A 22,843-nucleotide genomic window follows, 5' to 3' on the forward strand; every position below is an offset into this window, starting at 1 on the left:
AAACGGTTCAACTGTTCAGGGTCACCTTGACCTTTGATCTACTGACCTCAAAGTCAAACGACCTGTATTTTATCATGATACACCTGTGTTACAAAAGCTATGATCCTAGGCCAAAGCGTTCTCAAGTTATCATCCGGAAACCATCTAACTGTTCAGGGTTACTGTGACCTTGACTTTTGACCTATCAGTTTCCAAGTAATCTTTATTGGTTTGAATTTTTCATACTGTAGACATCATATTTATATATTATGGTAAGGTGACCGGGAGGAGGGTATGAAATCAGAACAGTTTATATTGACATCATGGTTGTTTTCTTACTATGACATTTTAAATCAAAATTGCGTTAGCAGTAATGCGGCTTAAAAATCGGATTCTAGATCTAGCAGTGTTTAGCTATATATTACTTCCTTATATACAGTTTGAGAAAACCCCTATTATAAGTCCGTAGTCCGATGTTTGCAGTGCGAGTCGAAGTAAGCTGAAAATCTCTATTACACGGGCTCCCACCCCTTATGGAGGTGAGTTTAAAAAGAGCCATTGATACTTCCGAGGCGGCACCAATGACCGGAACTACGCGAGAAATGTAACCAAAGACAGAGGATGAGTTTATTTTTTACTTTCTGTAACAAATTTAAGTCTTTATTTAAAAAAGGCAACAGGTAATGTTATTCCACTCAGATTTGGTTAGACTTCTAATGTATGCATGTTGATCTGATCTGCAGAGAAAAGGCATTGTTTGACGAGAGAACTTTTAAATGTTGTGAAATAGGACCAAATCAAACGGAAAGTGACATGTATGTGTATGTATTTCGAACTAATTTACACATGTGAGAACTTTCAAAGTCATCGTTCGGATGATGATGATGAAAACAATGTCTTATTACTGTATAATCTACGTGATTTGTTGGTACCGTCTATGTGTATTTTTGGCCAAGAGGAGGAGCCAGCGACACAGAGGATGCGCTTAGAACAAGAGTGGGAGCTAAGGCACATTCAATATCAGGGTGTTCAATGCTTTTAAGTTATAAGCAAACAATCTGCTTCCCTTAAACGGCATTTAGATATATATGTTCCTCTTGTCTCTTTTTTAACATTTGTAGTTGAACTCGAACTTAGCGTCATTAGTTGTATACATTTGATATTTGCAATGAAAAGGGACTTTCCCATTCGACAACAGTCTTCATGACCAACGAACTTTAGAACTGAATTGCGTAGTAAAAACATTTTGGCAATCGATGTGATTACATTTTTGTTAATTCTTGGAATTAAACGTCTATTTTCAATATTTGCTTTGCTGTGTTTAGTCACCCTTATAAACTTTAATTATTGATGGACTTGTAAAAAGCCTTGTTTTAATAAGAAAATATGAAAAAACATTACTAAATTTTACAGCTTAAATTTATTATCCCACATAATTGAAAGGTAACAAACAATTTGAAAACGGCGGCATAATTTAGGGATATTTATTCCCCGATTCAAATCCGAAGGAAACTTGTTTTGTCATTGTCCGTATCCATTCGTCTGTCGTTGTAAAGCCAAAGCTGTTTATTCAAAAGTCATATTGAGTTACAATGTATATACAGCTATATAACGACAGAGAAATGGACACGGACAATGTCAGAACTATATCCCTCTGTTGCACCTCAAAATGGTAGCAACTCATGTTGGAAGTCACTACCAAAATTCGGTCGAGGTTTGGTAGTCAGTGCCAAAATGCATTACACACAACGCAATACGATAGTTTACAAAAATGTAGTATCAAAATGCGTTGGATATGTACACATCCAACGCAAAACGGTATTGATAATAATATCATGATTTACAAAAGAAATATTTTTTGACGAATGGACTATTTTATTTAAAGTGAGTCATGATGGAATGTAGTCGCTCATCCGACTTTGACCTTTTGCTTTTGACCTTGAAAATATAAAGTCCTAGATTCAGTCAAGCAGGACCATTGGAACACACGTGAGAGAGGTCAATGCAACCGTAACTTTGACAAACATTTAGAGATATTGAAGGAACTTGGCACAACTGTTCACCACAATTATTTAATGCGTCGTTCGCATAACCCTGGGACAGGTTTTACAAACGCCCATATGTAAGTATAGACTGTTTGAATTTAAAATTTCATGCGTTTTTCTGGAAGGACCCAAGAATACCACTCGCATGTGTATACCAACTTAAAATCTATATCTAACGACGGAGAATTTAATTTTTGGAAAATTATTCGAGTAAGCCCTCGCCCACATTTTACTGTTCTTTTACCTTGTGTTTAAAAGATATCGGTTGTGGACTCTCGACACCCCTCACCTTCACAGAGAAAAAATCTTTTTGCCCGGAATATTTATCTGAGACCCCTAACACACACAGAGAAAACCATTAATGTTCATGTGGGATGTTTTAAAAAATATCTATTCAAATTGTTCCTGAGTACTGTAATGAACATTTCCATCCATAAGACTTCCAGTAAAACTTATACTTGACTTAACACAAAACAAAACAAATAGTCAAAATAAAAAGGGTCATTTCAACCATTACGACATATCTTAAACTACTCAACTCAATTTCAAAATGCATTGGCCATGAAAACTGTTGTCGAATGGGAAGATCCCTTTACATTGAAATATCAAATGTATAAAACTAATGACCCTATGTTAGGGAGATAGTAGACATGTAACAATAGAGACAAGAGGAACATATATATCTAAATGCAGTTTTAGGAAAGCAGATCGTTTGCTAATAAAGTAAAAGCGTTGAACACCCTGATACTTAATGTGCCTTGGCTCCCACTCTTGTTCTTAGCTCCTCTTCTGTGTCGCTGGCTCCTCCTCTTGGCCAAAAAGATACATATACGATAGTAATCCGCCAACAAATCACATAGATTATACAGTAATAAGACATTGTTTTCAACAATATCCGAAAGATGACTTTGAAATCCCTGACTTGTGTAAATTAGTGCGAAATACGTAGGCATATGTCCACTTTCCAGTTAATTCGGTCCTATATCACAACATTCAAAAGTTCTCACGTCAAGAAATGCCTTTGCTCTGCAGCTGATCTTCATACATAAGAAGTTTAAGAAATTCTAAGTGAAATAACATTGCTCCTTTAATGAAATAAGGACTTAATTTGTTACAGAAAGTAAAACATAAACTCACCCTCTGTCTTTGTTTACTTTTCTTATGTACTTCCTGTCATTGGCGCCGGTAGTATCACCGGCCCTTTTTTCAACTCAACTCCATCAAGAGTGTTTACAGCCTGTGTATTAGAAGCCGTTAAACACTTTTGACTTGTTCCTCTAAAAACATACCCAATATCTCTGCATTAAAACACGTCTTAATTAGCGCTGATTAGTACTAATTGACGAGTTTCTAATATGGTCGATTTGACTAATAGTATTTTGTTGTCTGTTCAATATCAGATATGTATATTTATTTTTTATAGACACTTATAGACAGAATAGGTGACCACGGGATGATGATTGTTGGGAACAAATGTGATTTGGAAAGAAAAGGGACTTTCCAAGGAGGTGAAAAGGTACGTAAACTAAAATATTATTTAAAAAAGGAAAGATATTTGTATAATTTGCTTTAATTTCATATAACATCGATAGAAAATATTATATAGTACATTTTTTAGGATTGATCCTTCTTTCGACCCGTCTTCCATTTGAAAACAAATGATTTTGACGCAAACGATTATTAGAAGGATTTAAGGCTACTACGACACCATGTGGCGATTATCCAGTGTTTCAGAGTAAATAAAGACCCAAGGCCCTATCCGAGCATGAATTTAGGCACTGTTGGCCAGTAGAACCAAGGATCTTGCGTCAGTCAGCCGGATTGCTAACTCACATGAAAGAAATTCTACTCCACAAACGAGATTTTGAACCCAGAATGTTGAAGGGCAAGAAATACCAAGTCGGCGACCTTAACCATTCGACAATGGAGTCCCTTAACGACAGATAATGATGTAGCGTGAGTGATATAGAAAACGAACATAACATGCTTGTTGACCAAATCGTGCCGATGATACAAGCACTTCTAAATTTTGCTTTATATGATATGACAATTAATTGTTTTCTATATACTATTCAGCTTGCTCAGAAGTATGGAGCATACTTCTTTAAAGTCAGCGCCAAAACAAACGCCAATGTCCAAGAAGCATTTTACACTTTATGCAGAGATGCAGTTTACAGGAAATATGGAAAGAAGGTAACACATTTATAAACAATAATTACGAGATCTTCTGCTCAGCAGAAAAATCAACTCTGAAACGGTTACAGTTTTCTCCTAACTTCGAGTCGTTTTGAAATTCAGTTTCCACCTTACCTAATTCATTTCTAGATTATCGATACTATTAGTACCACAGTGTGTAGTTGGGATATTCATTGTCATTAAAGAGAGCCGAGATATTAAATGCATAAGTGTAGTAAAGATTTCCCAAACTTTTTTACTATTCTTATTCAGTGACTTTGGTATCATTTCATGTCAAACTATAGAATTAACAACGGACATAATCAGCCTATGGTTCATTGTTTCCGATATGTATACAAGTACATGGCATTTAAACTTCTGCAAAGGACATTTGGATAGGGATGTTTAAAATGCAATTAAATTTAAGTGGTTATATGTAGTTAATAAATTTACATATACATTGTTTCCACATTTAGAAAAGCATGCTTCATGAAATGATATGACCGATGTGCTTTCTTTGCTAACTGCAGAAGTGGTTGATAATTAATAACAATGCTTTAGAAAGCGAAAGTTGCTCGTCTGTGATGTTTACATATAGGTAGCTAATTCAGTAACATTGGTGAAAAAAGTAAACGGTTATGAGTAATTTTCTAAGCATTTTTACATTAGTATAGCTCTGAACTTTTGCAGTATGGTATTGGAAATGATTCACTTGCAGACAGTTTGGGAGAGGCTTTTGTATTTAACCATTTACGTCTTCACCCGAAATTAAGGTGGAAGCGGGAATTTTAAAAAGACAAGAAATATGCAAGTTAAACATATTTCTTTGATAAACTGATTTTAGGAAACAAAGCTGGGTCTATGATACTTTCCACGATGGTAAAACAAACATATTTTCAGGACATGTTTTCTGTTGAACTTTAGTTGGTAGTTTTTTTTTTTTGTTTTTTTTTTTAAGATTTACTGTCAACTGCCATCAAATAAAAACGGCATCATCTTGAACTTCGAATATCGGGATCCGATCAATCAGGTTTATGACAACATCACTGGCATACTTAATCAATGCAATATATTTATCTGTCTATATAAGACAATTTGATTTAGTAAAATATGAAGTATAATTGCGATTTTAAATTTTCATCCAGCGTAAAAACAAAGCAATTTCGGGGCACCTCAATCAAAACTCCTTGACCCTGCCTTTGTTTCTTTTGACAGTAACAGGCTCCATAACTTCGGATCCCCCTCTAAATTATACCCATTGCTTCCTAGTTAAGGGCTGTTTGTCATTTTAACTGTGGACCATACGCCGCTTTTCATGAAGTTACACGCCAGTAAATCATTGCAAGGTCCATGTTCACCGTTGCATAAACTCATCTGCGGACCCACTAAACTGTCTTTATGTACCCGTAACATTTACAGATTTTGGGTTTTTCTAAACTGGAGAGTATACTGTCATTTCCTCTGATGTCCATGAACAGTCAAACCGAGCCTGCAAAATTTTCATTTGTGTCGTGTTTGGCAGTTTGTGAGTTTCCACTCTTTCTCTTATTTTCATATACCAGATCAGTTAAAGTGTCAAGCAGAACAAACACTTCCGCAAACATCATTATCATCTTACCACGTTTGACGTAATAAATTATCCGCTGACAGCAAAAAACTCAAATTGTTTTGCATACGTTCTTTTCAGAAAGACAAGACTACTAGAATTTTCCAACGACTTCTTCAGCCGGTACGTTTATATCATTTTCTAATTGCATTATTTTTTAAGTTTGATGTAGTGCATTAATTATTAGGGCACTTTAAATCTTAAATGGTTTTGAAACCGATATGTTGTGAAGCAGATGACAATGCTCTATGCACTCAAGAGGAGAGAAAGACTCAACAGCACATCTAAAGTACTGTACAAGAAGACACGCAGCCGTATTGATGCTACTTTAGATCCTCCTTTACTTCAGTCAGGATTTACATAAATTCACGACCAAAGTACAACAAAATATCTTACAGCATGTCTGCTTATCAACACTCTATACTTCGTTTCATCAAAGTTTAAACCAAGCACATAACTGTCTTTAAGATTTCACTATTTAAGTTGCGCTGTACAGAAATGTACCTACGTTTCGAGTATACACCTCTAATTTGAGGCGATCTCTGAAGAACGTACTGATGTAAGTGAAACTAGTATAACTAAATTGACGGATTTAAAATGTTAGCATACACTGAGGTACAGTCAAACCTGTCTATAAAGACTACCCTTGGGAGAGCCAATATGTGGACTTTATTGGGAGGTGAAAATACACCGTAAATTTAAAAATGGGAAACAAAACATGTGGTCTTTAGAGCCAGGTGGTGTCTGTTCAGAGGTGGTCTTTAACAAAGGTTTGACTGTAGTTGAATTGTCGTTGAAAACAAGGTAAATGGTCCGTAACAACCAAATTTTAAAAAAAGGCAAAACCCTCGGGAAAATGTATTAAATTTGCAGCTTTCTATATTTATGTAAGCATCCGAACGTCTAATGAAAATCATAAAGGTTTCATGGGACAGAAAGATATAGCCTACAATAGTTTGCAGCAATAATTTTATTAAAAAATTATTTTCTAATACATTAATTTTCAAAAACGATGATTTATCAAAAACTGCTTGGCACAAAAAAAATCAGTTTTCATCGTGATAGTTGCTAGTCAATTGACCCATTACTTTACATAGGTGATCAATATTTGCGTTTGACAATTACATGTAACAGAATTATAAATGATATGCTGAAATTATAATGTTGTGTCACTGTGCAATGGCTTTGAAATTCTCTGATTTATTTTAATGCAATACAACGGAATGATTTACTATTATCGAGCAGTAGAATATTACGTAACCCAAAATAGTTATATTTAGTGTATCTTTAATTATTCAAACATTTAAGTTATACAAGTTATATAACCGTTACATTAAAAATGGTTCTTGAATTGTTTGCAAAACTAGAAACAGAACACTAACAATAATTTTAATTCTAAATGAAAAATGTTTCATTACAGATTTATGGCGCAAAGACACATGCAGCCACATCGGGTAAGTCCCTTTGTGTGTGAAGGGCAAAGATAAAAGGTTGTGACAATCTGTTCATAAGTGTATCATTGGCGTAGCATCTTCAGTAAATGAAACATTATCTATTATATAAACGAATTAATAATCTACATTTAATTTATGACTGAATCAAAGATGCGAATAATTTTGACAAACAATTCATTATATAATTTGCAGTTAGGCATTGCAAATTACAGTAACTCTGAAAAATTGAAAATCTAAAACATTATTAGTGATCTTCTTCATATTTTACAGTTCCAGAGGAGTTCCAACCTGATCCGTACGCGTTACATGTGTTTGAGAGAGCTTTGAGAGACGGAAAAGAAAAAGATCGGTCAATTAGAATCAACATCGTTGGCAATTATAGACAAGGTAAAACATCACTGGTGAGAAGGCTTTTAGGAAAGAAAGTAACTGATGTTTCTAGTACAGATGGTATAGATGTCATTCATTACAACTGTCATCGTACAGAGGATGGCAAACTTTCTTTAAAAAAGAATGTAAAAAAAAGCTAAATCTGACATTGTAGAACGGCTGGTTTCAGTTGCTTTGGCAAATGCACATCTAAACGATGTACCAAGTATTACAAACACAGAAATTTATCAGAGACAAGCTAAATTCAGTACGTTAACAACTACATGTGAGACAAGAGAGTCACACGGTTCTCAGATGGTTGAGAAACGCAAGGAAGAACAAACAATCACAGACCTATATCCAACTCAGCAGGAAAAGATGGACTCATCTTATATGGATAAATCTCCCAACGTTACATAAAACAGCTTTCAAGGTTTGAAAATAGGAGCAAAATGTCAGTGCTGTCTGTAAAAGAGACGGAAACATTTGAAAGAGAAATAACTAAAAACAAATCAAAGACCTTGAACAAAGAAACCAAAACATTCTTTGACATATGGGATTTCGGCGGACAACAAATATTCTACGCCACCCATACGTTATTTCACAGTAAAAATTCGATTTATCTACTGGTATTTGATCTGTCCTTGGAATTAAAGAGCGTATTTGTTGATGGAGATTTTCAAGAAAATTCTGATGACAAAGATATGGAGTATTTTCTTTTTTTTTTTTGGATGAATTCAATTCATTCATTTGTTGGCTCAGAGGATGGTTCTGTACCCAAAGTTATTCTTGTAGGTACCCACAAAGACATGATAAAGGGAAATGTAACAGTCAAACGCAAATACATAGAAAAATACTTCAATGAAATAAGAGCACTGTTTGATGGAACAAAATTGTTAAATCATATACATTCTGAAAACTTCGCAGTTGATAATTCTATTTCGAATGATGAAGAAGTGTTGGCATTACGCGAAACTGTTATATCACTGGGAGATGCAGAGTCAAAAACAATAGACATACCAGCAAAATGGATTCAGCTGGAAAAGTCACTCAGCACTATGACACATTTCAAAGTGTTAATTGACAAACAATGGGCCAAAGATGCTGACAAGATGTTCATTAAACACAAAGAAATATTGATTTCCTTTCTCATTAAACACCACATAATTTCCGAAGCAACGCAATTCGACGACAGTACACAACAATCGTCACGGCTTGATTGGTTTGTTGTTCCAAGCTTGTTGAAAGCCCAACTACCACAGGTGGAAATTCAAATATTCTTGATAGACAAGAAGCAAACCAGTGTCCGTTTTGTGATGTTATTTGAAAATTCAACCATAGTTCCAACGATATACCATCGTCTAATGGCAGCTCTTATCGGGAAATGGCCGATTGCACAACTTGGCACAAAAGTCCTCATTTCCAAAGATAAGTGTGTTGTCCGACTGAATACGGATCATGCTGGAATAGCAGAAATGGGATTTGATACAATTGAACTGACAGGTGTTAGTCTTTGTCTTTCTTCGATTGTTTGTCCTAAGCAAACATATACTTTTAGACGATTTTCGGACGCGGTTGTCATTCATGAGTTTTCAAAATTGGAAAGAAAACATTATGATCAAACTAAACCTTACAACACGAGGTACAGATGTAATGATGAGAGACACAATGGAAGCGGAAGCATCAAAACTATAGACATTGACAAACCACACGAAAGAACCAAGATTCCATGCCCAGACTTATTCTCTCATGAAATAGATATTAGAAAAGCGAAGTCGGAATGGTTTCAAGATCATACTGAAAAAATAGAGGTCACAAATGCGGAATTGAATGACAAGATTTTGAGTAAAGTATCACGGTGTATAGGAAATAACTGGCAAACACTTGGGTTAGAGCTTGGCGTGGCACAGGTACAGATAGAGCAAATATCTGAGGACCGTCCAAACAGTACTGCAAATAGGATATATTACATGTTGAAATCATGGTGACGTCAAATGGGTGATTCAGCAAATATGAATGTATTAGTAGAGAAAATGCAAAAATGTCCTAATGTGAGTATTCAGTGGGATGCAATCAGAAATATTGTGGATGAAATGAAGAAGAATATTTCTTTAATCTCAAGTTAAGTCATAGTTAAAAGGATTTCCTGATATGACAATACTTTATTAGTCATTTAAAAGGCAATGAAGGGAACTAAACAAATAATCTGATATTGTTACCATTAGGACAGAAATGGGACAGTATGAAGAAAATGGAAGACGTTACATAAAAAGTAAAACTTGTTGTGAAATATTTTGTACATATTTCTTTCATGTAAATAATTTAGCGTCAAAATTTCGTATGTTATACTTGTATGCTTGGTAAAGGCACAATGGTGAACTCTGACAAGATATACTCAAGCAGCTAATAATGTTTCGGACAACATGACATTCAGGAGATAATGGTTGAGCACAAGGACTCGACTGAACATTTGAGCAGGGTCATAATGGGAAGGTCTTTAAGGAAACATTATAATCAATTTAGGGATACCACATGCCGTTTCGTGTTATAACATCTGCTGGAAACAAAGGGACTGATAGATTCAATAGTCTTGGAGGGCGTGTGTACCAGCGTGTCCATCTGTATAAAACATGTAAGAAGCCAGATGAATCTGTCGATGAACGTCCGTTTGCATTTCTCCATAGCATGCAAATATATAAAAATAGTGATTTTCCTGATAACACACACTTTCTCCCGTAGGTTTACAACCACATCTGAGACAAGAAAGTCACACAGTTCTCAAAAGATTGAGAAAAGCAAGGAAAAACAAACGAATACAGACCCATGTTGTCCTAAATAGGACAAAAAGACTCATCTTATGTGGATTAATCTCCCTCAGTTACATAAAACAGATTTCAAGATTTGACAATACGAGCAAAGTGTCAGTGTTGTCTCTAAAAAGGAAGGAAAGATCTGAAAGAGAAATAACTAAAAACAAATAAAAGACCTTGAACAAAGAGACCAAAACATTTTTTCACATAATTATGGAATTTCGGCGGACAACAAATACTCTACGCCACCCATACGTCATTTCACAGTAAAATGCGATTGATCTACTTGTTTTTTATCTCTCCCTGGAAATAAAAACCGTAGTTGTTGATGGAGGTTTTCCAGAAGAATCTGATGAAAAGATATGGAGTATATTCTTCTTTTTTGAAATAACTCAATTAATTCATTTGTTGGCTCAGAAGATGGTTCTGTACCAGCTGTTTTTCTTATAGATACCCACAAAGACATGGTAAAGGGAAATTTGACAGTCAAACGCTGCCGCACTGAACAATACTTCAATGAAATAAGAGCACTGTTTGATGGAACAAAATTGTTAAATCATATACATTCTGAAAACTTCGCAGCTTACAACCTTATTGCGAATGATGAAGCAGTGTTGGCATTACGCAAAACCATTATGTCATCGGGAGATGCAGAGTCAAAAACAATAGAAATACCAGCAAAATGGATTCAGCTGGAAAAGTCACTGAGCACTAGGACACATTTCAAACTAATTCCATTTGAAACTGTCCTTGCAATCGATGAAGGAAACTATTTTCCTATCGGCGATCCAGAACAAAACAAGTTATTTCGGCGATATCACCATATCAAAGGAAACCTCATCTATTTCGACGAGGAATCACTATCAGAGCATATTGTTTTTGATCCACAGTATCTTATAGACGCGTTCAAGTGTATTATCACAGCTGAGCGTTTCTGTACAAATGATCCAGATATAAGACCTCTTTGGAAGACATTACATACAGACGGTAGGCTAGAAAAACTTTAATTGACAAACAGTGGGGAAAAGATACTGACAACATGCTCATTAAACACAAAGAAATATTGATTTCCTTTCTCACTAAACACCATATTATTTCTGAAGCCATGCGGTTTGATGACAGTACACAACAATCCTTACGGCTTGGTTGCTTTGTTGTCCAAAGCTTGGTGAAAGCCCAACTACTGCAGGTGGCAAATTTCAACTATTCTTGATAGACAAGAAGCAAACCAGTGACCGTTTTGTGATGTTATTTGAAAATTCAACGCTAGTGCAAAAAATAAAAATACCAGGAAAATGGATTCAGCTGAAAATGTCACTGAGCATAACGGCTTATTTCAGACTAATTCCTTTGAAATTATCGTTGCCATCGATGGAGAACTATTATCACTGCAAAGAAACTTCATCTATTTCGACAAGGGACCACTATCAGAGCACATTGTTTTTGATCCACAGTATCCTATAGACGCTTTCAAGTGTATCATCACAGCTGAGCATTTCTGTACAATAGATCCAGATATAAGATCTCTTTGGAATATATTACATACAGACAGTAGGCTAGAAGAAGCTGTAATTGACAAATGGTGGGGAAAAGACGCTGACAAGATGTTCATTAATTACAAAGAAATATTGATTTCCTTTCTCACTAAACACCTCATCATTTCTGAAGCCACACGATTTGACGACAGTACACATCAATCGTTACGGCTACCACAGGTGGAAATTCAACTATTCTTGATAGACAAGACAGTGTCCGTTTTGTGATGTTATTTGAAAATTCAACCATAGTTCCAACGATATACCATCGTCTAATTGCAGCTCTTATCGGGAAATGGCCGATTGCACAACTTGGCACAAAAGTCCTCATTTCCAAGGATAAGTGTGTTGTCCGACTGAATACGGATCATGCTGGAATAGCAGAAATGGGATTTGATACAATTGAACTGACAGGTGTTAGTCTTTGTCCTTCTTCGATTGTTTGTCCTAAGCAAACATATATTTTTAGACGATTTTCGGAAGCGGTTGTCATTCATGAGTTTTCAAAATTTGAAAGAAAACATAATGATCAAACTAAACCTTACAATACGAGGTACAGGTGTAATGATGAGAGACACAATGGAAGTGGAAGCATCAAAACTATAGACATTGACAAACCACATGGCAAAACCAAGATTCCATGCCCAGACGTTTTCTCTCATGAAATACACACTAGGAAAGTGATGTCGGAGTAGTTTCAAGATCATACTGAAAAAATAGTAGTCACAAATGCGGAATTGAATGACAAGACTTTGAGTAAGTTATCCCGGTGTATAGGAAATAACTGGCAAACTCTTGCGTTAGAGCTTGGCGTGGCACAGGTACAGATAGAGCAAATATCTGAGGACCATCCAAACAGTACTGCAAATAGGATATATTATATGTTGAAATCATGGTCTCGTCAAATGGCTGATTCAGCAAATATGAATGTATTAGTAGAGAAAGTGTAATAATGTCCTAATATGTGTATTCAGTGGGATGCAATCAGAAACATTGTGGGTGAAATGAAATAGAATATTTCTTTAATCTCAGGTAAAGTCATAGTAAAAACGATTTCCTAAGCAAATAATCTGATATTGTTACAATTAGCACAGAAATGGGACAGTATGAAGAAAATGGGAGACGTTTTATAAAAAGAAAAACTTGTTGTGAAATATTGTGTACATACTTCTTTTATGTAAATAATTTAGCGTCAAAATGTTATAGTGGTATTTTTGGTAAAGGCACAAAGTCGCCATATGACCTATCATGTGTCGGTACGACGTTAAATCATAAAAAGAAAACAGAACTCTGACAAGATATACTCAAGCAGCTAATAATGTTTCGGACAACATGACATTCAGGAGATAATGGTTAAGCACAAGGAAGCGACCGAAAATTTGAGCCGGGACATAATTGGAAGGTTTTTAAGCAAACATAGTAGTCAATGTAGGGATGTCACATGCCGTTTCGTGTTATAACATCTGCTGGAAACAAAGGGACTGAATGGTTCCTGAGTCTTGGAGGGCGAGTGTACCAGCGTGTCCATAGGTAAAAAACATGTAAGAAGCCAGATGAAACTGTCAATCAATGTCCTTTTGCGTTTCTCCATAGCATGCGAATATATAAAAATAGTGATTTTCCTGATAACACACACTTTATCCCGTACGTTAGCAACAACATCTGAGACAAGAAAGTCACACAGTTCTCAAAAGGTTGAGAAACGCAAGGAATAACAAACATCTACAGACCCATGTCGTCCTCAGCAGGAAAAGAAAGACTCATCTTACATGGATAAATCTCCCCAAAGTTACATAAAACAGCTTTCAAGGTTTGAGAATACGAGCAAAATGTCAGTGTAGTCTGTAAAAGGGAAGGAAATATTTGAAAGAGAAATAACTAAAAACAAATAAAAGACCTTGAACGAAGAGTCCAAAACATTGTTTGATATATGGAATTTCGGCGGACAACAAATATTCTACGCCACCCATACGTTATTTCACAGTAAAATGCGATTTATCTACTTGTATTTGCCCTTTCTCTGGAATTAAAAAGCGTAGTTGTTGATGGAGTTTTCCAGAAGAATCTGATGCTAAAGATATGGAGTATATTCTTCGTTTTTGGATCAACCCAATTAATTTATTTGTTGGCTCAGAGGATGGTTCTGTACCCACTTTTACTCTTGTAGATACCCACAAAGATATGGCAAAGGGAAATTTAACAGTCAAACTCTACTGCATAGAACAATTCTTCAACGAAATAAGAGCACTGTTTGATGGTAAAAAATTGTTTAATAATATACATTCTGAACCTTTGCAGTTGACAACCTTATTGCGAATGATGAAGCAGTGTTGGCATTACGCGAAATAATATATCACTGGGAGATGCAAAATAGAAAAAGTAGAAATTTCACAGGTCGCGCAACACGTCAAAAATAATAGAAATACCAGCAAAATGGATTCAGCTGGAAAAGTCAGTGAGTACTAGGGCACATTTCAAACTAATTCCATTTGAAACTGTCCTTGCAATCGATGAAGGAAACTATTTCCCTATCGGCGATCCAGAACAAATCAAGCTGTTTCTGCTATATCACCATATCAAAGGAAACCTAATCTATTTCGACGAGGAATCACCATCAGAGCATATTGTTTTTGATCCGCAGTATCTAAAAGACGCGTTCAAGTGTATTATCACAGCTGAGCGTTTCTGTACAAATGATCCAGTAAAGGACCTCTTTGGAATATATTACATACCAGCTGTAGGCTAGGAGAAGCTTTAACTGACAAACAGTGGGCAAAAGATGCTGACAACATGTTCATTAAAAATAAAGAAATATTGATTTCCTTTCTCAATAAACACCACATCATTTCTGAAGCCACGCTATTTGACGGCAGCACACAACAATCCTTACGGCTTGGTTTGTTTTTTGTTCAAAGCTTGGTGAAAGCCAAACTACTGCAGGTGGCAATTTTCAACTATTCTTGATAGACAAGAAGCAAACCAGTGTCCGTTTTGTAATGTTATTTGAAAATTAAACGCCAGTGCAAACAATAGAAATACCAGCAAAATGGATTCAGCTGAAAAAGTCACTGAGCACTAGGGCATATTTACATGTTGAAATCATGGTCTCGTCAAATGGCTGATTCAGCAAATATGAATGTATTAGTAGAGAAAATGCAAACATGTCCTAATATGAGTATTCAGTGGGATGCAATCAGAAACATTGTGGATGAAATGAAATAGAATATATCTTTAATCTCAGGTTAAGTCATCATAAAAAAAACGATTTCCTGAACAAATAATCTGATATTGTTACAATTAGCACAGAAATGGGACAGTATGAAGAAAATGGAAGACGTAACATAAGAAGTAAAACTTGTTGTGAAATATTTTGTACATATTTCTTTTATATAAATAATTTAGCGTCAAAATGTTATACTGGTATTTTTGGTAAAGGCACAAAAGCGCCATATGACCTATCATGTGTCGGTGCGACGTTAAATCCAAAATAAAACAACAGAACTCTGACAAGCTATACTCAAGCAGCTAATAATGCCATGCGATTTGATGACAGTACACAACAATCCTTACGGCTTGTGCGGTTTGTTGTCCAATGCTTGGTGAAAGCCCGACTGTAGGTTGAAATTTTCAACTATTCTTGATAGACAGAACGCAAACCAGTGTCCGTTTTGTAATGTTATTTGAAAATTCAACGCTAGTGCAAACAATCGAAATACCAGCAAAATGGATTCAGCTGAAACAGTCACTGAGCACTAGGGCATATTTCAAACTAATTCCTTTGAAATTGTCCTTGCCATCGATGGAGAACTATTATCATAGCAAAGGAAACCTCATATATTTCGACGAGGAATCACTATAGAGCATATAGCTTTTTATCCGCAGTATCTTATAGACGCTTTCAAGTGTCTTGTCACAGCTGAGCGTTTCTGTACAAATGATCCATATATAAGACCTCTTTGGAAGGTATTACATACAGACGGTAGGCTAGAAGAAGCTATAATTGAAAAACAGAAAAACGATTTGACGACAGTACACAACAATCGCTAAGGCTTGATTGATTTGTTGTACTAAGCTTATTAAAAGCCCAATTACCGCAGGTGGAAATTTTCAACTATTTCTGATAGACAAGAAGCAAACTAGTGTCCGTTTTATAATGTTATTTGAAAATTCAACGCTAGTGCAAAAAATAGAATTACCAAGAAAATGGATTCAGCTGAAAAAGTCACTGAGCACTAGGGCATATTTCAAACTAATTCCTTTAAAATTGTCCTTGCCATCGATGGAGAACTATCATCATAGCAAAGGAAACCTCATCTCATCTATTTCGACAGGGGACCACTATCAGAGCACATTGTTTTTGTTCCACAGTATCTTATAGACGTTTTCAAGTGTATCATCATAGCTGAGCGTTTCTGTACAAATGATCCAGATATAAGACCTCTTTGGAATATATTACATACAGACGGTAGGCTAGAAGAAGCTTTAATTGACAAACAGTGGAAAAAAGATGCTGACAGGATGTTTATTAAACACAAAGAAATATTGATTTCCTTTCTCAATAAACACCACATCATTTCTGAAGTCACACGATTTGATGGCAGTACAAAACAATCATCACGGCTTGGTTGGTTTGTTGTTCCAAGTTTGTTGAAAGCCCGACTACCACGGGCGGAAATTTAAATATTCTTGATAGACAAGAAGCAAACCAGTGTCCGTTTTGGGATATTATTTAAAAATTCAACCAAAGTTCCAACGATATACCATCGTCTAATGGCAGCTCTTATCGGGAAATGGCCGATTGCACAACTTGGCATAAAAGCCCTCATTTCCAAAGATAAGTGTGTTGTCCGACCGAATATGGATCATGCTGGACTAGCAGAAATGGGATTTGATACAATTGAACTGACAGGTATCAGTCTTTGTCCTTCTTCGATTGTTTTTCCTATGCAAGCAGATATTTTCAGACAATTTTCGGACGCGGTTGCCATTCATGAGTCTTCAAAATTGAAAAAAAAGCATGACGGACAAACTAAACTTTACAACACGAAGTAAAGATGTAATGATGAGAGACACAATGGATGCGGAAGCATCAAAACTTTAGACATAGACAAACCACACGACAAAACCCAGATTCCATGCCAAGATTTATTCTCTCACGAAATAGGTTTTAGGAAAGCCAGTTCGGAATGGTTTCAAGATCGTAATGCGGAATTGAAAGGCAAAATTGTGAGTAAAATATCACGCAGTATAGGAAATAAGTGGCTAACTCTTGGAGCTTGGCGTACTACATGTACAAATAGAGCAAATTATTGACCATCCAAACAATACTGCAAAGAGGATATACCATATGCTGAAATCCTGGTGTCTCCAATCGACAGATACAGTAAATATGAATGTCTTGGTACGGAAAATGCAGTAAATATGAATGCCTTGGTACGTAATGCTCGAATGTGAGTATTCAGTGGGATGCAGTTAGAAACATTTGTGATGACATGGACATAAAATACTTGACATACAAATTTTAGGTTAAGACTAGGCTAAAATGGTTTTTCTAGCATGACATTTGTGTTACCAGCAGCAGTGTCAATGATGTTATGCAAAAGGTCATAAACTTTATAGACAGCAATTTCAACAAATAAGGTGGACAATTTCATATACATGTGTATAAAGGAAGTGCTGGTTGTAACATATTTTATAAATAATTCGTTTGCACAAGTATTCTAGCACCGTATGTCGTGTGTAATATATTTTTCGGTAAAAACATCTTAGAATTTCGGAGAAAAATTCAGCCGAAGCCAGTTCTACCGGTCATATAATTAACGTAAATGTAAATGCCGATTTCCGACTGTCAAGACTCTATATATGATCGTGTTAACAGAATATTGTGCTGGGCATTCACATACAGCTGACAAAAAATTAAGTACACCACAACCACTGGAAAGTCATTTAAGATGATTATGGGGATGTCATTGAATGAGGAATGCAAAGAAAAGATAAGAGCGAAGAAATGAACTAATCAGTATGGGGTGGATACAGACTTGGCAGTTATTGTCAAAAATGGCCGATACATTTCAACTAGTAAGCAGTACAGATGGACATTAGAGAGTTATGGAAAGACAAGAACTATATTTCGTTTAATAATTGTTCAATGACATTTTAAAAAAATTTACTGATAAAAAAGCAATACAACAATTATTTAAATAAAGTTAACTGAAAACCAATTAGCATGCATATTTACACGTGTACATTTGTGTTTATCATACACAAAAACATTGATTGATATTTTGCACACAATTTGCATGCGAACCTTTCACTTCAATGTAACTGCCAGAGTATAATTATGCCTTTGTTTATTAATGATTTTTTTAAATAATGTAATATGCGCAGGTAACAAAATACTATCTTTAACGTATGCATATGAGTTGTCTAGGGTTTTCAGAATTATGAAAACTAAGGACAAAGGTTTGACTTTTACATTATGATGTCGATGTGTATGCGTTCGGATAGCATGAGTTTGGCCAAGAATTAGTTTGCTTTTTCAAGTATTTCCGTTTCAGAAATGTTGACCGTGTCCGTCTTACAAGGGTATTTTGCATGTCACCTGCACCTGCTTAATTTATCACGTTAACGTTAATTTTTAAGCCTTTCGATCTCTTGTAAATCGTTTATATAGTCATTTAGACCTTCTATAAAACAGCTTAGCACATCGTAAATAAGAGATTACAAGAAATGTCTCATTTCGCCTTAAAATTTCGCACACATATTAAGATTACACATGCAAAGCGAGAATTTCTGCATAGGTACATTTTATATCCAACATGAAAATGTCGAAGAAATTACCGATTTTACATTTTTGACGTGCATATATATGTGTTTAGCATATTCAGTGAGAACAATCAGGTTTTACACATAAGTATGCTTGATCGTTTGTTTCAATGTCAATTTTTAATTATAATTTTAAAATAAAACATTCAGATTAACACGTGTACATCGCGCTAAGTGATGATAATTTTACCTCCAGAGTTTAACTAAGAATGAAACCTCGTTATATGCTATATATTCTATTGTTTCATTTCACTTACATTTCTTTACATTTTAGACAATACCTTTTAATCGTTTAATCAAGACGTGTATTGTAATAGTATCTCATTTAATTTATTGGTAAATATGTTAAATAAAAGAATACAATATTGAAGTGATACTGAGTCGGAAGACTGAAAAATGTTTTAAATACCCTAACATGTCCACGATTCCCCACACGACTTTTGTCTTGCCCCAGCCTAGAAATGAACACTTATCTACATCCAGAGTGCTTGAAATGTCATCTGCAAGATCAAATCAAGATTTCCAGGGACAATACCAAATTACTAATTTAAAATATAAGTATGTATAGAAAAAGAAACATGTTGAAACGCATACTTATTAAGTAAGTTTAAGAAATGTTGTTTTTCTTTCTTTGGAATTTTGGTTTGTTTTAATTATAAAATTTTCTTCCATGCAGTTTTTTGATAACTTCGATTAATAAATATCTTCGTCTGTTTCTGGCTTAGCATTTATATGGCTAATATTTCAGTTTGTGTTTTATTTAAAAAGTCCCCCGTTTTAAAAAATAATGTGATATCAGGACAATTTTATACAGCATTTAATGAAGGTTAACAAGAGATCTCTATACATGTCTTATTGATTTTAACGTATTAGACCTAGGACAAAGACTCAATAGGACAATCGTGTTCCAAGGCCCTAAGTCGAAACTAAATATCAGAATATTTAGTATGTAGGTATCAAATATGTATATGTTTTTACACACAAATACACATACTTTAATTTTTCAAAAAAAAGGTCAATTTCAAATATATTATTGTAAGGCAGAACGAAATTTCTGTTTTTATTTAAAATAACGTGATTGCATTTAATAAAACATCACGATATAGATCTGGATGATATTCTTAATATAATGGATAATCCGTCTTTGCTTATCCGGTGGATACTGTTTTTCCCCGAGAGATGAAGCTGAATAAAGCTATTAATTCGGATACTGCTGCTCTTTTCTAGATTTACATGTCTCTATTTATGACAATATTAAACATACAAAATGTATGACAAGAAGGATGATTTTCATTTTAGCATTCTTTGCTTTCAAAGGATCTATTTACTGATTTGTTTTAACTATCACAACAGCAGTCTTTAAGTGCCGTGTGGCGGCTGTAAAACGTCTCCCCGTACTTGGATTCAGTGTTGTTATAATTTCTGGTCCTTTGGGATCATGGAGTCCATTCAACCTATGTGTGATAGAGTTCCGCTTAAGCCGGTGCTAGGGGGCGTGAGAGGTTTTGCACATTTCATGACCTCTCATGAACAGACTCATTCAAACCGAGTCTGCTATTATTCTTCTTGGTTGCATTCTTTGCTTCCAAAGGATCTTTTTACAGATTTTGTTGTATCAATTGGACGAGTATGTACCCCTAGGCAACATTTTATGGGATATCAATTTCTCAGTCAATTAGACTTGCAAGAGCATGTAGTCTTTGAGGATTTCATTAATTAATTAATTTGAATTAATTAATGCATTACAAATACGCTTCTTCAGCCAACCAACCGTTATAATGAATTATGTAAATAATTTGCTATCAAAAATATCGTAATTCAGATTTTATTTTAAAATTCTATAGTAATTTAAAGACACTTCTGCAGAATGTATATTTAAACCCGGTGATTATGGGGATGTGGTTTACAACTTTCGTCATAATTTGGATTATGGCAATTTGTATATAGAAGAGTTACATAATGGTTCATTAAAAGAGGTAATGTCTCAACCGTTTTGAGACACAACGCTGTCTGAGGACTCTGTGATGTGTAGTTCATGATTCCCACTGGAACTGGGTTATTTTGATTTCTGTCTACTGGTGTGCTTTCCTGGGCTCTGAAGAGAGTTTCCTTTCTTCTCTTCTTCTGCAAAGGCATTGAGTACATTCGTTTTGGGTTCTAAAGAAGTGTTTTTGTATAAACTTACATCAGCGTTCTTTTGCTCAATATAACATGGCTAATGTTGTCACTGCGGGTGTTATGGATTCTCCTGCTGATGATAACTTTTATTTACACCATGCTTTGACTTTGTAACAGGGTGGTGGTAAGATGCACCATAAACGGGGGTAAGTTTCCCAGTGGTGAAATATAAAGCATCTGAATGTAGATTTCTTCTTAAAATTCTTAGTGTAAACGTGACCATGATTGTATGCGATGAAAAAAAAAACATGAACATTTGAACTTATTTTGTATTTAAGAGTCGAATTTGAAATTAAAAATCAAATATATTCATGAGTAGATACTGATACGTATAAACTTTCGTAATTTCGTCGAGAGTTTAGTATTTTATGTAAACCGTACATTTGTACATAAGCAGGACACCTCAATGTGCAGAAGTAAACTCGAATTTAGGGCTAACTTCACGCCAGTCATTCGTTAAAGGCTCTAGTGTACGGTGTTATGTGCTAGGCTGTTTCATAGAAGATGATCTAAACCACTAAAAGGCGACTTACCAGAATCGGAAGTGGTATAAAATGATGTACACGTGATCCATGCAGATATTGTGTGCGTAACGTAAGCACCTACTCTTGTCTTAAGTCTCAGTCACACTACACCGTATAGCGTTAACGGACGTCCAACGTATAGCAAAATATTCATTCCGTTCGTGTCCGTTCGCATGCGGTTCTTTTCCGTTTCTCATGCGGCGCCTGCGCTCCTTGTCCGGCGACGTTCGTTCTATCCGGTGGAAAGTTTTGAGCATGTTCAAAATTTAGAACGTACACCACCGGACAAAGTTTTCCGTTAGATGTACGGTAGCAATGCGCTGATATACGTTTTGTTCGTTACTCGTGCTATCCCTATGCGTTTTGTTCATTACCTGTGCGTTCGCTATTCTGTACTTGTCCGGTTCGCATCTGTTCTTGCCCGGTGGACCTGATTTACGGCCGGACTACTATCGGACTTGCAACGGAAGTAACGTATGTTCAACGGACGATAACTGATAAGAACGTTTTGTCAGTTTCTCATGCGTTGCGCTTACGTTTTACGCAGTGCAAGTTCGTTACTAGTACGATCATATCAGTTAATTAAACGATATTTGTCCTGTATATGTGCGTTAATCTTACGGTCATCGTGCGTTTTATGCGCCCCATACACCGATCGCGAGAGCACCGAGCAGCAGCAGGGAATGACTTTCGTCACCGGATAACTTTCCGTGTCGCATTTTTTCTATACGTTTGGTGTCCGTTATCGCTATAGTAGTGTGACTGAAACATTAGCACTGAACATGAGGTGTGTGTATCAATTTAGTTATAAACCTTATTTGTTTATGCATTAGTTATTGATTTAAACATGTAGTCACTTTAATGATGTATTGGTTTTCCACAGTCTATTTGAGAACGTATATAAAGCACATTCTGGTATTTAATACTTGTTCCTTACATAGAACAATCCAGTGACTTCTTATCCATATAAGGTACATTTATATACAGTGTGTACATACCACGTGGTTTGTGACGTCATTTTCGGATATTACGGCAAGAAAGTTAATAAACAAATCCGTCGATTCAGAACTTAAAAACACTGTAAGTACTTCATTTTCTCACCGATTTGAATAATTCTTTTACGAGGCTCAAGCAAAAATAGTGGGCTATGAACGTAAGGCAACGATTTTCTAAAATTCTAAGCAGTTTTTGCAAAGGTCCGTTCCAGCCCTGAAATGCTGCAAATTCTTGGAGGGTAATACGGCAAGAAAATCCTGTGTTTTACAAAAAAATGCAGGATTGATTTGCTTTACATTGTTGTACCTATCACCGCTGTTTATTTCGGTCCCAAGAAGACCAGCGAA

General features: G+C 35.5%; 1 protein-coding gene across 1 annotated transcript in view; it reads left to right on the forward strand.

Annotated features, from left to right (window-relative positions):
• Positions 1 to 8,331, forward strand: part of LOC123533236 (ras-like protein rasG) — a 42,248-nt gene extending 33,917 nt beyond the window's left edge. The window contains exons 6-10 of the mRNA XM_053519725.1: positions 3,448 to 3,540; positions 4,101 to 4,217; positions 5,887 to 5,928; positions 7,226 to 7,259; positions 7,530 to 8,331. Coding sequence (XP_053375700.1) covers positions 3,448 to 3,540; positions 4,101 to 4,217; positions 5,887 to 5,928; positions 7,226 to 7,259; positions 7,530 to 7,789 — 546 coding nt within the window. The 3' untranslated portion in view covers positions 7,790 to 8,331. The remainder of the gene's footprint in view (positions 1 to 3,447; positions 3,541 to 4,100; positions 4,218 to 5,886; positions 5,929 to 7,225; positions 7,260 to 7,529) is intronic.
• Positions 8,332 to 22,843: the final 14,512 nt, after the last annotated feature.

The sequence above is a fragment of the Mercenaria mercenaria genome, chromosome 12, assembly GCF_021730395.1.
Source record: "Mercenaria mercenaria strain notata chromosome 12, MADL_Memer_1, whole genome shotgun sequence".
NCBI classification, from domain to species: domain Eukaryota; kingdom Metazoa; phylum Mollusca; class Bivalvia; order Venerida; family Veneridae; genus Mercenaria; species Mercenaria mercenaria.